Consider the following 22,326-nt stretch of genomic DNA (forward strand, 5'->3'; position numbering starts at 1 on the left):
TGGGGAAGAGTGAGACCGTGTCTCAAAAAAAAAGGGGGCGCCTGACATACAGTAGGTGCTTATTAACTAGTATTAGGGAGCACCGTGGCACCATCTGCTTGTGTGTGTGAAGGAAAGCTGGAAGGATGTGGTCCCTTGGCATCTTCCCCTCAGCCAGGCTTCATTATGGCCCAAGAACCACGATGAGGCTGGAAATGAGGCTGGAAATGGAGGCAGCACTTGCCTGTCCCTGCCCAATTTCTCCTGTCGAAATATCTGTCCTTGCTCAAACATGTGGATGTAATCTACTATCTAGCTATCCCTTCCTGTACCGCCATGATCCTGAAAGTGGGGAAGGGAATACAGAAGACTGTCAGCCACAATGCTGAGGGGGGCACAGTGCAATCTGCCCTGGGGTTTGCTGGGGGTGGGGGAAGGGAAGAGGTCAGACCCTTAGGTAACTGGGGCAGATAGGTTAAATATGTTTAAGAACTGGGCCAGGCATTGTGGCTCAGCCCTGTAATCACAGCACTTTTGGAGACTGAGGCGGGCGGATCAACTGAGGTCGGGAGTTCAAGACCAGCCTGACCAACATGGAGAAACCCCATCTCTACTAAAAATACAAAAAAGGCCAGGCGCAGTGGCTCACACCTGTAATACCAGCACTTTGGGAGGCCGAGGCGGGCGGATCACTAGGTCAAGAGATTGAGATCATCCTGGCCAAAATAGTGAAACCCCATCTCTACTAAAAATGCAAAAATTAGCTGGGTGTGGTGGTGTACACTTGTAGTCCCAGCTACTCAGGAGCCTGAGGCAGAAGAATCACTTGAACCAGGAGGTGGAGGTTGCAGTGAGCCGAGATTGTGCCATTACACTCCAGCCTGGATAACGAGGGAAACTCTGTCTCAAAACAAAACAAAACAAAAAACCTATTGGCCCTCAGGGAGGGGCAGTTGAGCTGAGCAGCTTAAGGCTCTGTCTCTGCTTCCAGACAGGCTGGGTTCTAACTCCAGCTCAACCATTAATGGGCTTTGAGACCTTGGGCCAATTACACAGCTTTTCTGGGCCTCAGTTTCCCCATTAGTAAAAGGAGTGTTGCTGTGAGTTTTGTTTTTTGAGACAGGGTCTCACTCTATTCCCAGGCTGGAGTGCAATGTTGCTATCTTGGCTCACTGCAACCTCCACCTCCTGGGTTCAAGCGATTCTCCTGCCTCAGCCTCATGAATAGCTGGGATTACAAGCATGTGCCACCATGCCCCACTTTTTAATATTTTTAGTAGAGACAGGGTTTCACATTTTGGCCAAGCTGCATTTCGAGCTGTGATCGTGCCACTGCACTTGCAGCCAGGGTGACAGAGTGGGACTGTGTCTCAAAAAAGAAAATTAAAACGCTTTTCAAAATGTGTACACCATATTATTTTCAAGCTTTTCAACACTCAGGTTCTTCCTTTTTCCCTCCCCAGACTCTGGTTCCATCTTTCGTAAAATTACATGAGTCGATGCTGGGTGTGGTGGCTCATGCCTGTAGTCCCAGCTACTCAAGAGGCTGAAGTGGGAGGATCGCTTGAACATGGAAGGTGGAGGTTGCAGTAAGCCAAAATCATGCCACTGCACTTCAGTCAGGGCAACAGAACAAGACTCTGTCTCAAAAAAAAAAAAAAAAAAAAAAAAAAAAAAAAAAAAATTGGTTCTCTATAGAATACATTGTATTAGTCAGGGTACTGGCAGGAAACGGATGGAACATTCAAGTGGGTGACTGAGTCTGCCTAGTGAGGCATCCTGGGGCTGGCAACAGTGGTGTGAGGACCAGCTGTATGTCTGAAGGGACAAATGGAGAGCAGTTGTTGGAACCCAGCTCTGAGTGCTTTCCAATATAAGCGGTGGTCTTTGGTTACAGCTCCCCACAGACCAGCTACAAGGGAGCCGGCGAACCAGTGATCCCCTCCCTCTCCTCTTGCCCTGTGTGTTCCTGCTGCTACTTCCCACTGGCTGAACCTACCTGGCCGCTGGGAGTTAGGGAACCCTGACCGAGTCCAGAGCAAGGTAGAGATGGAGATATAATGAGGGCAGAGTGGGTCCGGATGGGCCCAGGGAAGCTCTCCAGGGACTATGAAAGCCGGTCCCAGCAGCCGAGGCTTCATGATCTGCTAAGTCATTAACAGAAGCACATGTCACACCATGATTCTTTTCTTGGTTTATTGTTTGGTAGAAAAACAGGCGTTTTAACACTGAATAAACATCTCACAAACCGTTGCTCCTAGATTACAGTCAAAGCCAATTTTCTTTGACGCTGAGCTTTTGAATCTGACGTTCAAGTCACCATAATAGAAACCAGAGCTGCTATACCTTACATTCTGCAAGGTACCTCAACAAAGGCATGCTAAGACTGTTGAAAACTTCTAGCATGTAAGAAGATCCAACTTTCCTGCCCACACCTTTGGATAATAACAGGAGAATCCTAGTCATCTGCTGTTGAGTTGAGAAGGCCAAGTTCAAGGATTCCAAACTCCAGCCTTCAATATTTCTGCAGAGACTCAGAGAAGTAACCTCCCCCTCCTCTCCTGCTGGCTTCCCCAAGTACAGATGCAGGTCTTCCTGGGACCAGGCACCGGCGAGTCAAAGCATCTCACCGGTCTCATCACTGGGCTTCTCCAAAGGGCTTTTGGTGGAAGAAGCTTTAATTTCAGTTTTGGTCAATCTTCCATCCTTAGAAACGTCTTTCTTGTTAAGAAAAGGCAGGGAGGGTTAACTAAGTTCTAAGAATTCAACAAGGAAAGGAAATAGGTTCCTTTTATGAAAAGGACTTCCAGGCTCTCTGAGCCAGTAATTGAACTGAAATCACTTTCCTGAGTGTCTCCACACGGAATATTCAGCACTTTTCTCCTAGCAGCCAGAGGATGGGATCTGTGTACGCTGAGTGCCACTTAAAATGCCCTCATTAGATGCAGTAAAAAGCTACTCTTGACTCCCGTAGGTCAAACCCACATGCCTCTGGGCTGTACCCTGCGGAATTAGCTGTAGGAATAACAGTAAAGGTCCTGCCCGACGGCCATGAGCAGCCCTGGCGCGCCCCGGGAGCCCCCCAGCTGCGATGAGAAGGCCACACTGGGAATGTCAGCCTTGGAGGCAGGGTATGGGGAGGGTATGGTTCTGAGTAGGTGGGCATCATGGAGGCTCCAGATTCTCGTGTAGCAGTCCTGGCCCACTAGGAAAGAGGGAAGACACATGGCAGGCTAGTGAGAGAATGCAAAGGAAACTTACCTACATGTGGACATGGCTTCTTAAGATTCCTCAGGGCTGTGATTTCAGGTAAGCCATAGGACAAACTCATTAATGGACAGTATTTCTACAGATAACGCAAGTTGCCCTGCTGGGCTAGAACAATGACAAGATGTCCTGGTTGGCTGTGTGATGCCATGTGTGGCTCAGAGGTATCCTGGCTAATGGCTGGGGATTCTGCCGCTCTTTTTTTTTCTGAGACAGAGTCTCGCTCTGTGGTCCATGCTGGAGTGCAGTGGTGCGATCTCAGCTCACTGCAACCTCTGCCTCCCGGGTTCAAGTGATTCTCCTGCCTCAGCCTTCCGAGTACCTGGGATTACAGGCGTGAGCCACCACGCCCAGCTAACTTTTGTATTTTTAGTAGAGATGGGGTCTCACCATGTTGGTCAGGCTGGTCTCGAGCTCCCGACCTCGTGATCCACCTGCCTCGGCCTCCCAAAGTGCTTGGATTACAGGTGTGAGCCACCATGCCCAGCTAATTCTGCTGCTCTTTATGTCAAGGAATGTTCAAGTGTGGGCGCAGCCCACCTGGTCCAGGTGACATGCAACTGATTTCCCCCATTTTTTTTTTTTTTCTTTTTTTTTGAGACAGTTTCACTCTTGTTACCCAGGCTGGAGTGCAATGGCGCGATCTCGGCTCACCGCAACCTCCGCCTCCTGGGTTCAGGCAATTCTCCTGCCTCAGCCTCCTGAGTAGCTGGGATTACAGGCACGCACCACCATGCCCAGCTAATTTTTTGTATTTTTAGTAGAGACGGGGTTTCACCATGTTGACCAGGATGGTCTCAATCTCTTGACCTCGTGATCCACCCGCCTCGGCCTCCCAAAGGGCTGGGATTATAGGCGTGAGCCACCGCGCCCGGCCTTTCCCCCATTTTTTAGAGACAAGGTCTTTCTCTGTTGCCCAGGCTGGAATGTAGTGGTGCGATCAGGGCTTACTGCAGCTGTGAACTCCTGGGCCCAAGCCATCCTTCTGCCTCAGCCTCCTGAGTTCACTGTGACTATGGGTGTATGCCACCATGCCTGGCTAATTTTTTTTTTTGAGATGGGGTCTTGCTATGTTGCCCCGGCTGGTCTTAAACACCTGGCCTCAAGCCCCCTAGGTGCTGGAATTACAGTTACCATGCCTGGCCTGATTTCCTTTCCGTGATATAGTAACTAGCCCTGTCAAGTTCGTTACATCCTGGAGATGGACTAGGTTAACAACTCTTCCCAGAGCACTTTCTGGTTTAATGGTTCAGTTCCTAAGACCGGTTTAAGTCTTCAGGGCTCCAGTTCTGAGAACTGTGACATACAACACCACGGGTTATGGCAGCCCAGAAACATGATACACACTACTGGAGACCTTCGGCAGGAGAAGAGGACAGGCCTTGGGCAATCATGGATTTCACATTTGTGATCTTGACCACTTGTGTGACTCTAAGACCAGAAGTGCTACCTTTGCTGAAGATGAATCCCAGCTGTAGTTTATTACTGCAGCTGGCAACTACCTGCATCTGCTTCTCAGTAAGGCTGAGCTCTCTTTATCATCCAGCTCACAGAAGCTCTTTTGTGGTCAAAATGGGTGAAAAATCTACTTAAAAAGGAAGTGAAGTGCTGGTGCGATGAGAATAGTAAATAACATCTAAGAAAGTTCTCATAACGTGATGCTTCCTAGCCACAGAAATGTTCCATGGGGATAAGCCCTTTCTAAATGAATACCAGTAAAGGTGATGATTCACAAAGACTGAGAACATAGTCTGCAGTCAGGGGCGCTGTTTCAATGTGAAATCCTGAGCTTGCACACTGTCTGATTATGCTATAGCCAGTATCATATGTAATCAACTGGTAACTCCTTTCCAGGAGCTTAGCGGCTGGCTAGCTGCTCCTAATCTACCGATCATGGAGCCACAGAGAGCGTGGTAAAGGGGCCAAGAATTCTTTCTCGCTCTGTCGCCAGGCTGGACTGCAGTGGCACAATCTCGGCTCACTGCAACCTCTGATTCCCTGGTTCAAGCGATTCTCCTGCCTCAGCCTCCCAAGTAGCTGGGATTACAGGCACGTGCCATCACGCCCAGCTAACTTTTGTATTTTTAGTACAAATAAGGTTTCACCATGTTGGCCAGGATGGTCTCAATCTCCTGACCTTGTGATCCATCCACCTCAGCCTCCCAATGTGCTAGGATTACAGGTGTGAGCCACCATGCCTGGCCAGGGCCAAGAATCTTTATAATGACCATAACTTCTCAGTATCCTCTGGTGGAAATGTGAGTAGAGAGCAGAGAGCCAAGTTTCTGGATAAGATAATAGATGGTGGGATACTGCTGGTCTGATGAAATCGACTTGAACTCCAAACCCAGGCTCCCCAGCACCTCTCCTGCCTGTTTCTGAAGTGATGTTTTGCCCACTGACATGGGATGAGGCTGTCCACCTGGTGGACATTTATTTATACTGCTGATTACTAATATATCCAATTCTACTTCCCTCCTAGTCTCCACACCAAACTGTCCACACTCCCTTTGATTCAGTTCTGTTTTGGGGTAACTTTTCCCTCTGGTGCCTAAGTTGCTGGGATCGTCCCTAAGAGACACTATTTGATGGGATGGAACTTCCCCTTCCTTCCTCAAGTACCTGCCATCAGGATTCCTTCTTCCTCATGCACATGCAGGGGCAGGTAGGCGTACTCGTTCACGTGGCCTTCATACTGCCTTATGCACTTAGTGGTCCTCAGGTCCCACAGCTTGATCTGTGGAAAGAAGCACAAGGGGCCATCAGGGAGGGACCAGGAGGACCCATCAGTGGACCCCAAGTGTGAAGCCAGGAAGGCAAGGTGGTCTCCAGTGGCTTGTGCAGGTCATGAAGATCTCCATCTCGAATTCCTGAGCCTTGAAGTCCATCAAAAGCACGTAACCAGGCTGGGCGCAGTGGCTCACACCTGTAATCCCAACACTGGGAGGCTGAGGTGGGCAGATCACCTGAGGTAGGGAGTTTGAGACCAGCCTGGAGAAACCCTGCCTCTATAAAAATTATAAAATTGCTGGGCGCAGTGGCTCACACCTGTAATCCCAGCACTTTGGGAGGTCAAGGCGGGCAGATCACAAGGTCAAGAGATTGAGACCATCCTGGCCAACATGGTGAAACCCCATCTCTACTAAAAATACAAAAATTAGCTGGGCGTGGTGGTGTGCACCTGTAGTCCCAGCTACTTGGGAGGCTGAGGCAGGAGAATTGCTTGAACCCGGGAGGGAGAGGTTGCAGTGAGCCGAGATTGCACCACTGTACTCCAGCCTGGTGCCTGGCGACAGAGCGAGACTCTGTCTCAAAAAAATAAAAAAATAAAAAAAATAAAAATATAAAATTAGCCAGGTGTGGTGGCATATGCCTGTAATCCCAGCTACTAGGGAGGCGAATCGCTTGAACTCAGGAGGCGGAGGTTGCGGTGAGCTGAGATTATGTCACTGCACTCCAGCCTCGGCAAGAGTAAAACTCTGTCTCAAAAAAAAATAAAAAAATAAATAAATAAAAGGCATGTAACCAGAGACTCCTTTTCACTTTTGTCTAGTCCAGATTAGGCTCACATGGGCAGCAAAGCAGTCCCCATGCAGGGTTTACAAATCTCTGGGTCTTCAGCTACTTTCCTCTGCCTGGGGTCTTAATATGAGGACCTCTTCAGCAGAACCCCTTCACCTGGCAAGGCTCCAAGTTCCCCTACCTTTCCAGCCATGTCTGACGCCATCAGGCATTGCTCATCTTGGAGAATCCGCACAGAGGTCACTGCTGAGTCATGAAACAGGCGGGTGGCCTTCCACCCCTTGCCTTGATTTCCACAACGCAGATCAATGGCAAAGATCTCCCCAGAGCGGCAGCCATTAAACAGCAGAGGAGCCTGTGGAAAGAGGGACTGCTCAGTGTGCGGCCACCATGACCTCCCTCTGAGGCTGGGCAGGGCAGGTCCTCCCAATACAACCCCTCTTCCAGCTCCTGGGTCAGATGGTGTGATTAGACACATGCTGGTCAGGGTTTGGGTCTCAATGGAATTGGAAGGGAAGATGATTCCTTGTTAGTGGGTAGAAGAACCAGATCCCATGTGTCCTCCTTATGGGTAGCATGGAGATCCTAGGAGCTATGCCCTGCACTGTCTGTCCCCTTTGGCCTTTCTCTCCGAAGTCTCAGTCAGAGATGGCATCCCCGTCTCCACCGAAAGTAGGTTAGCAGATTCCTTCACTTTTAAGGAAAGATGGCATTTTCTAGAGGAAAGTCTTTAAATTATAGTAATAACCAGAATTTTGATTTTTTTTGAGACCGAGTCTTGCTCTGTCACCCAGGCTGGAGTGCAGTGGAGTGATCTCGACTCACTGCAACCTCCACCTCCCGGGTTCAAGCAATTCTCCTGTCTCAGCCTCCTGAGTAGCTGGGATTACAGGCGCCTGCCACCGTGCCCAGCTAATTTTTGTATTTTTAGTAGAGAGGGAGTTTCACCATGTTTGCCAGGCTGGTGTCAAACCCCTGATCTCGTGATCCACCCACCTTGGCCTCCCAATGTGCTGGGATTATAGGAGTGAGCCACTGTGCCTGGCCTGACTTTTAAAATTTATAAAATATATAACTTGAGAGCTGTGTATGAATTGGTATTTAGGGTATACATTTTAAAAACGGTTTATCCTGGTGGGTAAATCCAAGTACCCAAAAACTGTTCACGATTCTTTTCCACGAGAGGTTGTTTAGAGTGCCTCAGGCCAGACTTTCTGGATCTCAACTTTTACTCGGCTCAGACACATTTACAGAGGAACCCACTGATCCTTTCTGATGCTCTTTTTCCCTGTCAAGGAGGACTAGATGGCACACAGAGGAGTCCAATTTCAATCCGCCACATTTCCACCTGGGGCAAACTTTATATTCTGCCTGTCCCAATCCAACCAACCATGAGAGCAAACTGTTGAGCCAAGACATCACTGCTGGTCCCAAAGGACTGCCGGTGTCCCGTCACCACGTTGGTCAACAGGACCCGCCGAGACAAGCCTGGTGGAGACAGAGATGGGCTGGTGAGATTGTGTCACACACAGTCTAGGGAGAGCGACAGCTAGATGGGTTTGGAGGTCTGTTAAATTCTCTTCTCTGGGCAGCTGGGGAGCCAGGCTCACCTGTACTGAAGCAGTTATTTGCTTGGATATTCAGGGACCAGGCACAGGACCAGGCACCAGGGATCCGGAAGCTGCAGAGCATGCCAGGCCGGTCTATTCCTGCTAAGAGATTGGAGAATGTAAGGTGGGGCTACCCTTTAGGCGGGCCAGGGACCACCGGGTTTGCAAAACATCCAAATATGCGATTGCTGCTCAGGTCTATCCCTTTGACCCCATTCTGGGTTTTGTGGTTGCAAGAGAGGGAGACTCAGCTGGGATGCCCGGCTTGCAAGTGGTCATTCTGAAAATGAATGTGTGTAACATTCTCAGTAGTTGTGTTCGCAGTAGTAATACTACTGATAATCCGGGAGGTAGTATGCTGTCGCAGGTTAGGGGGTTCCAATCCTCCATCACCTATCAGCTATGTGATCTCAAGCAAAGTGTGTGTGTGCGCACGTGTGTGTGCATGTGTATATGTATATATACACACACACATTTTTTTTTGAGACAGAGTCTTGTTCTTTTGCCCAGTCTGGAGTGCAGTGGCATGATCATGGCTCAGTGCATCCTCATCCTCCCAGGATCAAGCAATCCTCCCATCTCAGCCTCCCAAAGTAGCTGGGACCACAGGTGTGAGCCACCACACGACTACTTATTTGTTTTTTGTAGAGACTGGAGTCTTGCTATGTTGCTCAGACTGGTCTTGAACTCCTGGGCTCAAGCAATTTTCTTTTTTTTCTTTTTTTGAGACGGAATTTCACTCTTGTTACCCACGCTGGAGTGCAATGGCGCGATCTCGGCTCACCACAACCTCCGCCTCCTGGGTTTAGGCAATTCTCCTGCCTCAACCTCCTGAGTAGCTGGGATTACAGGCACGCGCCACCATGCCCAGCTAATGTTTTGTATTTTTAGTAGAGATGGGGTTTCACCATGTTGACCAGGATGGTCTCGATCTCTTGACCTCGTGATCCACCCGCCTCGGCCTCCCAAAGTGCTGGGATTACAGGCTTGAGCCACCGCGCCTGGCTCAAGCAATTTTCTTGGTCTCCCAAAGTGTTGGGATTTTAGGCATGAGCCACCATGCTTCTCCAAATATTTAAAATAAACTTTTACATTGATAGAATGTACAGATTGTAAGGACAGAGTTCATTGAGTCATTACAAACTATAGCCATGTAACCACCACCCAGGTTAAGAAATAAAACAATCCAGTATCCCAGAGGCCTGCCTCATGTCCTTTCTCAATTACTACCTCCCCAAAGGGTACTGCGAGCCTGACTTCTGACACTAAAAGTTAGTTTTGTAAGGCAAATTCTGAAGCTCTCTGTCTCAGTTTCCTTGTCTGTAAAATGGTGGTAAGACACACTCCTGCCTCATAAGCTTGCTGTGCAGTGAAACACCAGGCACTGGGCTGAGTGTGTGTGACCTCATTTAACTCTCCAAGGATGCAGGCTGGGAAGGCCTTGTCCACTTCAGAGAGGTTCAACATTCCATTCAAGTTGGCAAGGGGCGGAGCTGGGATTTGTGCCAGGTCTGCCTGAAGCCCACAATCTTAAGAGGCCCCTCAGCCTTGTGTTATTGATCCTAATTTTCTGATAGACTGAAAATGTAATATCCAGAATGATGTCAGGAAAGAGGCATCCAATTGCCTTAATCCAGGCCCGAATGTGAAGTAACCCTGATAGCACCTGTCATGCAGGAGCTCCAGAGGTGTTTTCTGAAAGATGTGCACAGGCATCCAAATCAGTATTCTGATCTGACCTTGGTTTACATATGCGTTAAGTCTACCCTGGCTGCTGAGATGACTGAAATGGCCCAAAATGGGTAAAACGGGGCAGATGGTGTAAAACAGCACTTGCTTCTGGTACTCACCCTGGGACAGGCTTACGGCATCCTCCTACAGTGCCTCTGCAGTGCCCCACCCCCCAACCATCCCCACACAGCTCTCGGGAGGCAGAGGACAAGTTTCTTCAAAGGAAGAGAACCCTGTACCTGGGTGATTATTGACAAACAGTGATGCTGGGAGCAGGGTGGCACAGCCTGGAGTCTCCGCGAGTCCCATGAGGCACAACCTGGAAAAAGCTGTTAAGGACAGTCAAGCACAAGGCTCCCTCTGGGAGGAAGCATGGACATTCACCCTTCAGAAGGTTATACAGCACAGAGCAGGACAGAGAGTAACCCCCAACGTCCAGATGGAATATGCGTTCACACTGTCCACATTTAGCTTCAGAATTTTTTTAAAGGGCAAAAAAAATCAGATACAGTTAAAAGCTGGGTGTGGTGGCTCCTGCCTATGTAATCCCAGCACTTTGGGAAGCCGAGGTGGGAGGATCACTTGAGCCCAGGAGTTCGACACCAGCCTGGGAAACATGGCAAAACCCTATCTCTACAAAAAATACAAAAACTAGCTGGGCGTTGTGGTGTGTGCCTGCAGTGCCAGCTACTTGGGAGGCTGAGGTGGGAGGATTGCTTGAGCCTTGGAAGTTGAGGCTGTGGGGAGCTATGATCACGTGACTGCATTCCAGCCTGAGTGACAGAGTAAGACCATGTCTCAAAAATAAAATACAGGCCGGGCGCGGTGGCTCAAGCCTGTAATCCCAGCACTTTGGGAGGCCGAGGCGGGTGGATCACGAGGTCAAGAGATCGAGACCATCCTGGTCAACATGGTGAAACCCCGTCTCTACTAAAAATACAAAACATTAGCTGGGCATGGTGGCGCGTGCCTGTAATCCCACTTACTCAGGAGGCTGAGGCAGGAGAATTGCCTAAACCCAGGAGGCGGAGGTTGCGGTGAGCCGAGATTGCACCATTGCACTCCAGTGTGGGTAACGAGAGTGAAACTCCGTCTCAAAAAAAAAAATAATAAAATAAAAAATAAAAAATAAAAAAATAAAATAAAATAAAATAAAATACAATAAAAAAACCAAAAAGCCCTCTCTGATCCCTCCCTAGGCCAATTCTCCCTTCTCCTCTGCCCAGAGAGAACTGCTCTTCTCAAATTGGTATAAGTTCTTCTAAGCCATTCTGTATTTTCACTATATAATTTGTCAATAAACAATATAAAACAGCATTCATAAAAAAAAACCAAAAAAAAAAAAAACAGAAATGCATTGCACAGAATAACTCACTACCAGCCCTTAAAATTTCTGCTTATCTGAACGGATGCAAGGTGACACCTCATGGCTGTTTTAATTTGCATTTCCCTGACTACATGTGGGTGTCTCTGTTCACATGATCGACTGCCCCTTTATACCCTTGCCTACGTGTGTGTCTTCTGACTGATGCGGTTCCTCACTTTTCCCTCTCATAGCCAAACTTCTCTCCAGAGGAGCCTATATTCATTCTCGCTCCCTTGCCTTTCTTCCACTGAAATCCAGGCCTGACCCTCACCTTCAAAGAGGAATGTTCTCATCACAGCCTTCAATGAGCTCCTAGTTTCTAAATCTGATGGCAACATTCCAGTCCTGCCCTATGGCCATGTAGCCCGATTTCTACTACACACTCCTTAGCCTCAACCCACCCCTCTCTGGGAGGTCTGTCCTGGGCCTTCTCCTATCACAGGATGCCCACACTAGAACCTACACCTGCCTCTCGGTGCCCCCCCCGACTCCTGCTGCCTCAGTTTATACCCTCACCGCTGCCCTTAGCCTTGCAGCAGCTTCTGTCTGAGGACTTGCTCTCGCCCATCTAGCCCCCAAAAATGTCACCAAAGGAATCATTTTCAAAAATGACTCCACAATCCCAACCCCCTGGGACATCCCACAGCCCTGAGTGAAATTCAGTCTTGAAAGGACCTCCTCCCTAGCAGAGACATCGTGAATATCAAACTGTTGCCAAACATAGTAAGCTTGCTTCCAACTCTTCCTTCGATTAGGACTCCCTGGCCTCTTCCTGTCCTCGTGGGTATCACTCCAGGAAGACTGCTACAGTCCCTCCTGCACGCGGCTCTCCTCCTGAACTGATGACTTGTGGAGCTGCCTGTGTCTAGCTCCTTGAGACTGCATATGCTCGACAGGTGTAGTCTGAATGATCACACACATTCCCCACTGGAAAATGCAAACATCTAAAAAGCAATCAGGTAACTTTAAAAAATCTTTTAAAAAATTTTATTTTTATATATTTTTTTGAAATGGGGTCTTGCTCTGTCACTCAGGCTGGAGTGCAGTGGTGCAATCTTGGCTCACTGCAACTTCCGCCTCAGCCTCCCTAGTAGCTGTGATTACAGGAGTGCACCACCATGTCCAGCTAATTTTTGTATTTTTAGTAGTGATGGGGTTTCACCCTGTTGGCCAGGCTGGTCTCAAACTCCTGACTTCAAGTGATCCGCCTCGGCCTCCCAAAGTGCTGGGATTATGGGAACGAGCCACCACACCCGGTCATTTTTCTCTCTCTTTTTTCTTTTCGAGACGGGGTTCCACCATGTTGGTCAGACTGGTCTTGAACTCCTGACCTCAGGTAATCCACCCGCCTCGGCTTCCCAAAGTGCTGGGATTACAGGCATGAGCCACCACGCCCGGCCTCTCTCTCTCTCTCTTTTTTTTAAGAGACATAGTCTCTCTCTTTTGCCCAGGCTGGAGTGCAGTAGTGTGATCACAGCTCACTGCAGTTTTGAACCCTGGGGCTCAAGTGATCCTCCTCCCTCAGCCTCCTGAGTATCTGGAACTATAGGCATGTACCACCATGCCCAGCTAATTGAAATTTTTTTTTTTTTGGTAGAGAGGAGGTCTTGCTATATTGCCCAGGCTGGGTCAAACTCTTGGCCTCAAGCAATCCCTCCACTTTGGCCTCCCAAAGTGCTGAGATTAAGGTGTGAGCCACCGTGCCTGGCCAGCTAACATTCTTGACCATCTGAATATGTGATATGTATGTGACATACCATTTTGGGTGTTAAGCTCCCAGTTAAGTATCTCCAGGACAGAGGCTCTGAAACTGTAAATGAGAACACCCTTGCCAAATCAACTTATTTTGCTTCTGGGATTGGAGGCCAAGGAAGTGAAGAAAGTGGGATGTGCACTTTGGTTACTGTTGCTGAATCCCAGCTTATTTATACACAAACTTATAGGGCCAGGCTAAGATTCAATCCTTTGACAGGCCGCAGGGTAACTAAGGGCCCAGTAAGTGTAGAAAGAATTCCATCTAACTTCCCACCACTCTTGCAGGGAAAATGCAGAGTGCAGGTCTGAACAAGATATCATTTTTCTAAAGGGAAAAAGTTCTCTGAACTTCTGAAGCAGCACAAAAAGTCTTTAGCACAGGCCAGACACGGTGGCCCATGCCTGTAATCCCAGCACTTTGAGAGACTGAGGCGGGCGAATCATCTGAAATGAGGAGTTCAAGACTAGCGTGGCTAACATGGTGAAACCCTGTCTCTACTAAAAATACAAAATTAGCTGAGCGTGGTGGTGGGTGCCTGTAGTCCCAGCCACTTGGGAGGCTGAGGCAGGAGAAACACTTGAACCCAGGAGGAGGAGGCTGCAGTGAGCTGAGATCGCGGCACTGTACTCCAACCTGGCCAACTAGAGTGAAACTCTGTCTCAAAGAATAATAATAATAAATAAATCTTTAACACAAAAGCCCGAAGATTACTAGAAACACAAGCCACAGATGAAGCTACAACAGACGATCCATCCCTTTAAGCCCAATTACATGGATTTTTAATTCCCCTTCCTTTTTTTTTTTTTTTGAGACGGAGTTTCACTCATGTTACCCAGGCTGGAGTGCAATGGCGCGATCTCGGCTCACCACAACCTCCGCTTCCTGGGTTCAGGCAATTCTCCTGCCTCAGCCTCCTGAGTAGCTGGGATTACAGGCACGTACCACCATGCCCAGCTAATTTTTTGTATTTTTAATAGAGACGGGGTTTCACCATGTTGACCAGGATGGTCTCGATCTCTTGACCTCGTGATCCACCCGCCTCGGCCTCCCAAAGTGCTGGGATTACAGGCTTGAGCCACCGCGCTCGGCCAATTCCCCCTCCTTAGCCCACAGAAACATGAGAACGCCATGCTGTTTTAAAGGACTGGAAGTGAGAGTGAGGTTCTTGTTTTTTCTCTGGAGAGCTTGGCCTCTTTGGTCCTCTAGATCATCACAGTAACAGGTGGTTGGTCTCATCAGCCTACAGAACCCCGTCAAATGAAAGCCACATAAAAATTTCAATTTAGAGAACATACATAGCTTCTATGGTGCCTTACATAAATTTGCTAATGTATGTTAGGCTTTAAAACCCTTTGAAATGTAAGCTGGGTGTGGTGGTGCATACCAATAGTCCCAGTGACTTGGGAGGCTGAGGCAGGAGGATCGCTTGAGCCCAGAGTTCTAGGCTGCAGTGAGCTATGACTGCACCACTGCACTCCAGCCTGCGTGACAGAACAAGATTCCTTCTCTGAAAAAAAATTAAATAAAAACCAAAAAAACTCTTTTGAAATAGAGTGCTGTGAAACAAATAAAATTTAAAAAAGACTCTGATTCAGCTATTTGTTGAGGACCAATGATGTGCCAGAAACTGCTAGGTGCGTTCACAGGAGTTAACTCATGCTAATCTCACGACAACTCAAGTAGGCGTTAAATACAATAAGTGGTCACGCCGTTTCCAGAACACATTGTTTTTTCTTTTTTTTCAGACAGAGTTTCACACTTGTTGCCCAGGCTGGAGTGCAATGGCACGATCTCGGCTTACCACAACCTCTACCTCCCAGGTTCAAGTGATTCTCTTGCCTCAGCCTCCCTGAATAGCTGGAATTACACGCACCTGCCACCACACTGGCTAATTTTTTGTGTTCTTAGTAGAGACGGGGCTTCTCTAACTTGGTCAGGCCAGTCTCGAACTCCTGACCTCAGGTGATCTACCCGCCTCAGCCTCCCAAAGTGCTGGGATTATTGGCGTGAGCCACCGCACCCAGCCTAGAACACATTTAACAAGAGAATGAATGGAGGACAAGAGTCATTAACGTGGCTTTGGGTGAATCAAGACTTGTGCTTCCAGAAGTCCCAGAGGCCAGGGACCACGACACTGTACTACTGTGCTCCCGTCAAAGTGACTCTGCTTGCTCTTCAGGAAGGCAGCGACTAGTGTGATTAGTGCTCTATAAAGCTGTTGCTGGCAGGGACCTGACGCCCAGAACCCACAGACCCATGTCCACTGCCAAAGGAACCTCTATCTGACCCGGCCCTCCTGACCACTGCTTTCCTGCCTGGCCCCAGGAGGAGCTGGGCTTCCTCCCCAGGGCTGTGCTGCTCCTTTCCGCTTTGCTCCTCTGCTACCGCACAAGCTCTCCGGCAGGAATACCGGGTCTGTGTAGTGAACCCAGAGCCTCTGTCACACGCCACAGTGGTAGAGTGGGCCGGCTCTGCAGCCAGACTGCCTGAGTTCCCATCTCGTCTCCACACAGGGATGTGAAGGTCCAGACAGTGTCTGGCACACAATGACATCAATGTCATCTTGAGAAACCACCATGATGGGACCTCAGCTGCTTCTTTGTGCTTCACGGGTGTCCTTGTGTTTTAGCCAGGTATGTTGCCTTTTTCTAAAACGTGAGATGTAAGTGCACAAGGGCCTGGCCGTCTGGTCACTAAGATGCCATGTCACGAAGCTTACAGATGCCCGGGTCCACATCAGGGTGTGGCCTGCCCACCAAACCTCTTCCTCTGCCAAAGGATACAGAATGTGGGAATCCAAGTGATTCAGTGAGGCCCAGCACACCGAGTTCACCTGGTGAGGAAGCACATAGGGAGATGGAAAAGTTATGCTACAGTAAAATGCTTTCCTGTGGCATAACCCATGGGGACACAACTTCTTTCTTCAGGTCTTGCTCCTCTTCAAATGGGCTGGAACAAGCATTGTGAGGGCAGGGCACTGCGCAGGATGGGAAGTAACCCCAAGCCTGTGCCCTTCAACAGTCCCACAGGGAGACATTTGGTATATTTGGCATACCCTCTGGATGGGGCTGAATTCTCTACAATGGCATGAGATAAGCCTAACTCTGAAGGTGTATCTTTCTTCACCCAGAAACCATTTTCAACCGGTATCCAACTTGTGGCTTATGTCCCAATTGAATAGGAAGTCACAGCTTCTCGCAGATGCCACCATCACCCCACTGCAACTTAAAGGTTGCTCCCTAGACAGCAAGCTCCTCTTACTGACTGAAGCCTCAGTGCCGGCCGCAGACTGGCTGGATGGCACATCACTCCGACACACAGGGCAGGACCCCTCCCATCCAGGCCCCGGTCACTGTGGCCCATGTCCAAGGAACTCTGCCCTGGTGTGGGCCCTTTCAGATCAACTCCTGGACCCCTGGAGAGACAGTCTTGAGGATCAGTTAAAGAAGTGCTGCTTCAACCTACCCCGGCCATCTAATTTCATTTTCTTTTCCAAGACAAGAAACTCCTGGGGCCCTTTTCTTTCCCTGGGGGGTTCTCCGCAACTAAAAATCCATTTTTTGAGACAGGCTCTCGCTCTGTTACCCAGGTTGGGGTACAGTGGCACGATCATGGCTCACTGCAGCCTTGATCTCCTGGGCTCAGGTGATCCTCCTGCCTCACCTCCCCACGGCACCCCCAAGTAGCTGGGACTATAGGTGTGCGCCACCACACTCGGCTAAATTTTTTTTTTGGTAGAGACAAGGTTTCACCACGTTATGCTACCAGGTTGGTTTGAAACTCCTAGGCTCAGGTAAAAATCAAGTCTTGTGGGAAAATGAGGTAACAATCTTCTGCCCTCTTCCCAATTGCTCTCTACCCTAAATTTGGCCAACTACCCCAGGGCCAAGTGTGCAGCAAGGCTACAGGGATGGGCACTGTACCTTCCGGTTGGTGAAGTAGAGGTTTTCGTGCATGAACACCTTGAGCGTGGGGGTCTTCAGACTCTGCAGGTTGATGATGCCATACTTGGAGCCTCCGACTTTGACATCATTGACTGTGAAGAGCCGGTCACTGTTGGTATCTGCCTGGAGAAGAGAAGGGGGCACTGGGTGACCTCCCAGTCTCTCCTGGCCCCCATGCTCTGAGCATTTTCACTAGGTGAGAGCTCCTTGCCATGTGTGAGTGTGGAGATGACCTCACCTTCCCCAACTCAGTGCAGCCAACTCTGGGCAAAGCCAGCATGTGTCTGATCTAACAACTCAAGAGGAAGGATGAGAATGGCAATGAGGGGACATGGCCAGAAAGTCTGAGCTCTACACAGGGACCTCACTCAGAGGCGGGTTTGAAGGAGTCCCAGCATCCACCCAGAGGAATATGCCCCATGCCATCATGAGGGCTGTGCAGCAACAAGAAAAATGCTAGTTTCTATTACACAGGAACGATTTTTTTTAGCACCATGGGAAAAAAAAACCATCACATTGAATAAAATGTGCAATAGAAAAAGATTGCATTCAGATGTAGGCTGTAGTTTTTTTGTTTTTGAGATGGAGTCTTGCTTTGTTGCCCAGGCTGGAGTGCAATGGCATGGTCTCAGCTCACTGCAACCTCCACCTCCCGGGTTCAAGCGATTCTCCTGCTTCAGCCTCCTGAGTAGCTTGTATTACAGGCGCTCACCACCACGCTGGCTAATTTTTGTATATTTAGTATTTCAGGATTTCACCATGTTGGCCAGGCTGGTCTCGAACTCTTGACCTGGTGATCTGCCCGCCTTGAGCTCCCAAAGTGCTGGGATTACAGGTATGAGCCACTGCGCCTGCCTGATGTAGGCTATATATATTTTTAAATTTGAGGTTCCTGTGTAGAGCTCAGACTTTCTGACCATGTCACTCTGTATGTCACCCAGGCTGGAGTGCAATGGCATGATTATAGCTTATTATAACCCTGAACTTCTGGGCTCAAGTGATCGTCTCTCCTCAGCCTCCTGAGCAGCTAGAACTATAGGCGTGAACCACTGTGCCTGACCACTTTTATATTTTTTCTAGAGATAGGGTCTCACTATGTTGTCCAGGCTGGTCTTGAACTTCTGGCCTGAAGTGATTCTCCTGCCTCTGTCACCCAAAGTGCTGGGATTATAGGTGTGAGCCGCCATGCTTGTCTCAGGATGCAGCTTAATTTTTTTTTTTTTTTTTTTTTTTGAGAGGGAGTCTCACTCTGTTGCCTAGGCTGGAGTGCAGTGGTGTGATCTCAGCTCGCTGAAACCTCCACCTTCCAGGTTCAAGCTATTCTCCCACCTCAGCCTCCCGAGTAGCTGGGACTACAGGTGTGCATCATCATGTCCAGCTAATTTTTTTATTTTTAGTAGAGATGGGGTTTTAAAAAGTTGGTCAGGCTGGTCCTGACCTCAAGTGATCTTCCCGTCTCGGCCTCCCAAAGTGCTGGGATTACAGGTGTGAGCCACTGTGCCTGGCTCAGTTTTTTTTTCTTTTGAGACAGAGTCTTCATCCGTTGCCTAGGCTGGAGTGCGGTGGCACAATCACGGCTCACTGGAGCCTTGATTTCCTGGGATCAAGTGATCCTCCCACCTCAGCCTCCTGAGTAGCTGGGAGTACACACACATACCACCATGCCCAGCTGATTTATATTTTTCGTATAAAGACAGAGTTTACCTGTGTTGCCTAGGCTGGTCTTGAACTTCTCAGCTCAAGTGAACCACCCGCTGAGGCTTCTGAAAATGCTGGGATAGTGAACCACTGTGCTGGATGTGGGCTATTCTAAGCTTTCTTTTCTCATTTTAAAACATGACGTGGTTAATAGCCATGTCAAAGCAAAAACTCCACATATTTATGCGTTTTGCATATATTAATAGAGACCCACACACAGGTGTGGACGTTGGTTTTGGTGAAATGGCACCAACTTTGTAAGTTTCCTCAGGAAGAAGTTGTGTTCCCAGAATTATTAAGACTAGACTCAGATCTGAAAAACTGCTATCCAGGTGGCAAGCCACTTTCTGACCCTGCGGTCACACTGGCCAGCCAGAGTCACCTGTAACTTTGGGTGGTGGGGAAGACCTACCCCATGGAAAGCCTGGGTCAGGAGAGATGAAGCATGAGGGTCGGGGTGTCCAGGCTTGTGAGCAGCGGCCTGTGCATCACCAGACCCCACACACCAATGACCCCCCATCCCCACCCAGTTTACCCCAGGGAAGGGGCTCCTGAGGGGAACTCACTACAAGAGAAGATTCTACTCATTTGGTCAAACCATATCCCCAAGCATACATGGAGAGAAGAGCCACATGGGAGGGCCCCGCTGTGGAGGTCCCTGGGCAGGAGGATGCAATGTCGACCACCAGGGTCAGTCTGGGGCATCGGCCTCCGGCCCCGCCAGCAGATGACTGAGTCCAGGCGCTCCTGCTTCTGTGTCCTCCCTTCACCCTCCCTGGCTTTCACCTCAGCCTCCAGGAAGGACAGGGCTTGCTGGGCAGGCCCTGCTCTTACATGACCCATTGAGGAGTCAGGGTCCCTTTGTCTGCAATGGACCCTCTAGCCCTCTGCCAACATTTCCTGGGCCCCTGGGTTTAAGCGGCTGACCCTGGCTTCCAGCTTGGGTCCAACCCAAACCAGAGAAGACCTTTTACCTGCTGCAAATGATGTGATGGAGATGTGTTGATGGGAGGTGCCACTGAGGCCAGGCAGCCAGCAAGGGAGTCCTACCCTGTAGTGACCAAAGGTACACTGGGCTGCAGGTTTAGCCACCAAGTCCTGCCCCAGTTTAGGAAGAATGAGATGCCCCCTGGTTCACTGTGAACCTCTTCAATTGCATATACAACACAGCCAAGGAGAAGTTACCATGTAAAGTTTCTTAGTCAAGATGCGGCTGGGTCCAGGCTCTAATGTCAAATGACGGGAACCGAAGTGGGGGTGGTGACAGTCACCGCATAGCCTGCCCTGCCAGCTCAGTATCTCCCAGCGGGTAGCCAGCAGGCAGGTGCAAATTGTAGAACCAAGATGATGCCACCTGCTTTCACAGCATTTGGCTTCTACAGAGCTAGGCAACACTAAGCCACAAAGTGTCCAGAGGGTGGCAGCCACATCCTAGACATTCACAGGCATCCCCCACCCACTCACCAGTATGAGGTTAAATCGGTCGCTTGCCAAGGCGGAGGGATCCAAGCTCCGAATCTGAACCTTTTTCCTCTCCATGCAGCTGAGACGCAGCTCGTGGGCTAAACTGCAGAAACAGAGGGTGGGGGCATGGATGCTGTGCTGACATCCATGAAGAAGATTCGGGGGTCTCTGCCCTTCCCTGCCTGCTGAAGCCCATCTCTCCTCGTCAGCCTGCTCCACAGTACTTCTCAGCAATGGAGCTGAGCAAGATCTCAAATTATCTGAATTTGAGTTTCCCCACAGAATGCTCAGGAAGATGAAAATGAAGAACTGGGTGGCCCATTTGCAGAGTCAAAGAGTGGGAGTTAGAGGGAGTCGTGTCTGCATCACCCAGTACCGCGCCTTCTCCTGAGATGACGAAAGTGCCAGAGATGAAACAATGGGCTGGAAGGCACACCGCTGCTGGGCAGAGCCTCTCCATGAAGGATGAGGAGGAACAGATCTCACTAGATTTTTAACTCTTTCTGTCTCAGAAGGAGGAAAACAGAGGAGGGGCCTGCCCTGCCTGATACCCATGGTGTTTCTGGCCTTCCCTGAAGGGGCACTGCTTCAAGGTGCAAGGACTGCCCCCAGGAAGCCGCCTCACGTGCAGGGTTCTTCACTTGCCCATGTACAGTGGGGGCAGGAGACGCAGGGTTGGGATCTCAGGGGTTGGTGTCAGTTCCCCACTTCTAGCTTTACCTTGAGCAAATCACTCCACTCTGACCCTCAGCCTCTTCTTCAGGAAATGGGGGAAAGTATTGGCCTATCTCATATGGTTTTAGTTAGAACATCGTAAGTACTTTGATAAAGTTTAGTACATATATATCCATTTAATGTCCTATTTTTGGTGACAACTCATTAGAAGGGGAAGAGAAGGATGCAGAAATGTCACGGGAATGAAGGTGTAGGATTTTCTACTAGAATGATTTATGAGTAACAGAGAGTAGACATCTCTGCCTACGTCCCCATCCTCTCTCCCTAGCCTCCTGCAAGAGTCCCTCTCCCTCACTCTAGAGAGAGAACAGCGTTCCCAGGGCAGGTTTAAGCAGCAGAAGGCAGGGTGTGAACTGGAGCCCTCAACTGTGCAGATGCCTCACGGGGTAGCCACACTGTCTATTGTTTGGATTCTTGGACCATGAAAATAACAGGAAAAGAACATTCATGAAGAAAACGTTAACAATGAGGTATTGTCTTACTGGCAATAATTGCTGACGTTGAGAAAACCCAGCTGGCTTTTTCGTAGCATGGAAGATGCATTAAATCCCATCCTGGCAATCTAGATTTATTACAGAAAAGAGAACAATTCAGTGAAGATTTATTTGTTATGGGATAATGGAGAATATGTTTTTACTTCCATAGGATGCAATGATGGAAACAGGTACTAAACTGACAGAAATTATATGCCTACAAATCCAATGGTGTCCTCTCCAATCTCCTTTCCTTGGCTAGAGGAAAGGCCCAGCACCAGAAAGTGACAGCGGGAAAGTCTGCTCATCAACTCTGCCCGAGCTCCCCATCCACATGCACCCGGGGGTCGCAGCCACTAGGCGTGTGAGTGCAGCAATGGGACTGGAACCAGGTATGTGCCGCTCTCCATTCCACCCGTGGTGACCCAAGGCTGGAACTTTCCATTCCATTGCCTACCTTGACAACAAAATATCCCGGCATCTAGATCTGTTGTCAAGATGGCCTGTACTCCAAACCATGCCTCCTGGTCTTCTCTTTAAAACAGACAGTTGGGTTGGGCATGGTGGCTCATGTCTGTAATCCCACACTTTGGGAGGCTTAGGTGGGCGGATTACTTGAGGCCAGGAGTTCGAGACCAGCCTGGCCAACGTGGCAAAACTCCATCTCTACAAAAAATTAGCTGGGTATGGTGGTGGGCACCTGTAATCCCAGCTACTTGGGAGGCTGAAGCAGGAGGATCACTTGAACCCGGGAGGTTGGAGGTTGCAGTGAGCTGAGATG

At 49.3% G+C, this 22,326-nt stretch overlaps 2 protein-coding genes across 7 annotated transcripts in view; one reads left to right on the forward strand and one right to left on the reverse strand.

The window, feature by feature from the left end:
• Positions 1–8,186, forward strand: part of ZFYVE1 (zinc finger FYVE-type containing 1) — a 70,008-nt gene extending 61,822 nt beyond the window's left edge. Inside the window, exon 12 of the mRNA XM_032245690.1 lies at positions 8,065–8,186. Coding sequence (XP_032101581.1) covers positions 8,065–8,177 — 113 coding nt within the window. The 3' untranslated portion in view covers positions 8,178–8,186. The remainder of the gene's footprint in view (positions 1–8,064) is intronic.
• The window catches only part of DCAF4 (DDB1 and CUL4 associated factor 4), a 47,385-nt gene that overhangs the window by 10,395 nt on the left and 14,664 nt on the right, over positions 1–22,326 (reverse strand). For 2 of the 6 annotated variants that reach the window (XM_032245692.1, XM_032245693.1), the window contains 10 exons: positions 21,555–21,634; positions 20,338–20,440; positions 17,155–17,298; positions 16,015–16,064; positions 10,349–10,428; positions 8,379–8,480; positions 8,159–8,256; positions 6,950–7,123; positions 5,869–5,983; positions 2,159–3,184 (listed from right to left, as the gene is read on the reverse strand). In XM_032245692.1, the coding sequence (XP_032101583.1) occupies positions 2,991–3,184; positions 5,869–5,983; positions 6,950–7,123; positions 8,159–8,256; positions 8,379–8,480; positions 10,349–10,428; positions 16,015–16,064; positions 17,155–17,298; positions 20,338–20,440; positions 21,555–21,634 (1,140 nt within the window). In that variant the 3' untranslated portion in view covers positions 2,159–2,990. Of the gene's footprint in view, positions 1–2,158; positions 3,185–5,868; positions 5,984–6,949; positions 7,124–8,158; positions 8,257–8,378; positions 8,481–10,348; positions 10,429–16,014; positions 16,065–17,154; positions 17,299–20,337; positions 20,441–21,554; positions 21,635–22,002; positions 22,180–22,326 lie in introns of those variants that run through there. The other 4 variants (XM_032245697.1, XM_032245694.1, XM_032245695.1 and 1 more) reach the window with 4 other exon arrangements.

This window comes from Sapajus apella, unplaced genomic scaffold (assembly GCF_009761245.1).
Source record: "Sapajus apella isolate SASKATOON/1434 unplaced genomic scaffold, GSC_monkey_1.0 scaffold59, whole genome shotgun sequence".
Lineage (NCBI taxonomy): Eukaryota > Metazoa > Chordata > Mammalia > Primates > Cebidae > Sapajus > Sapajus apella.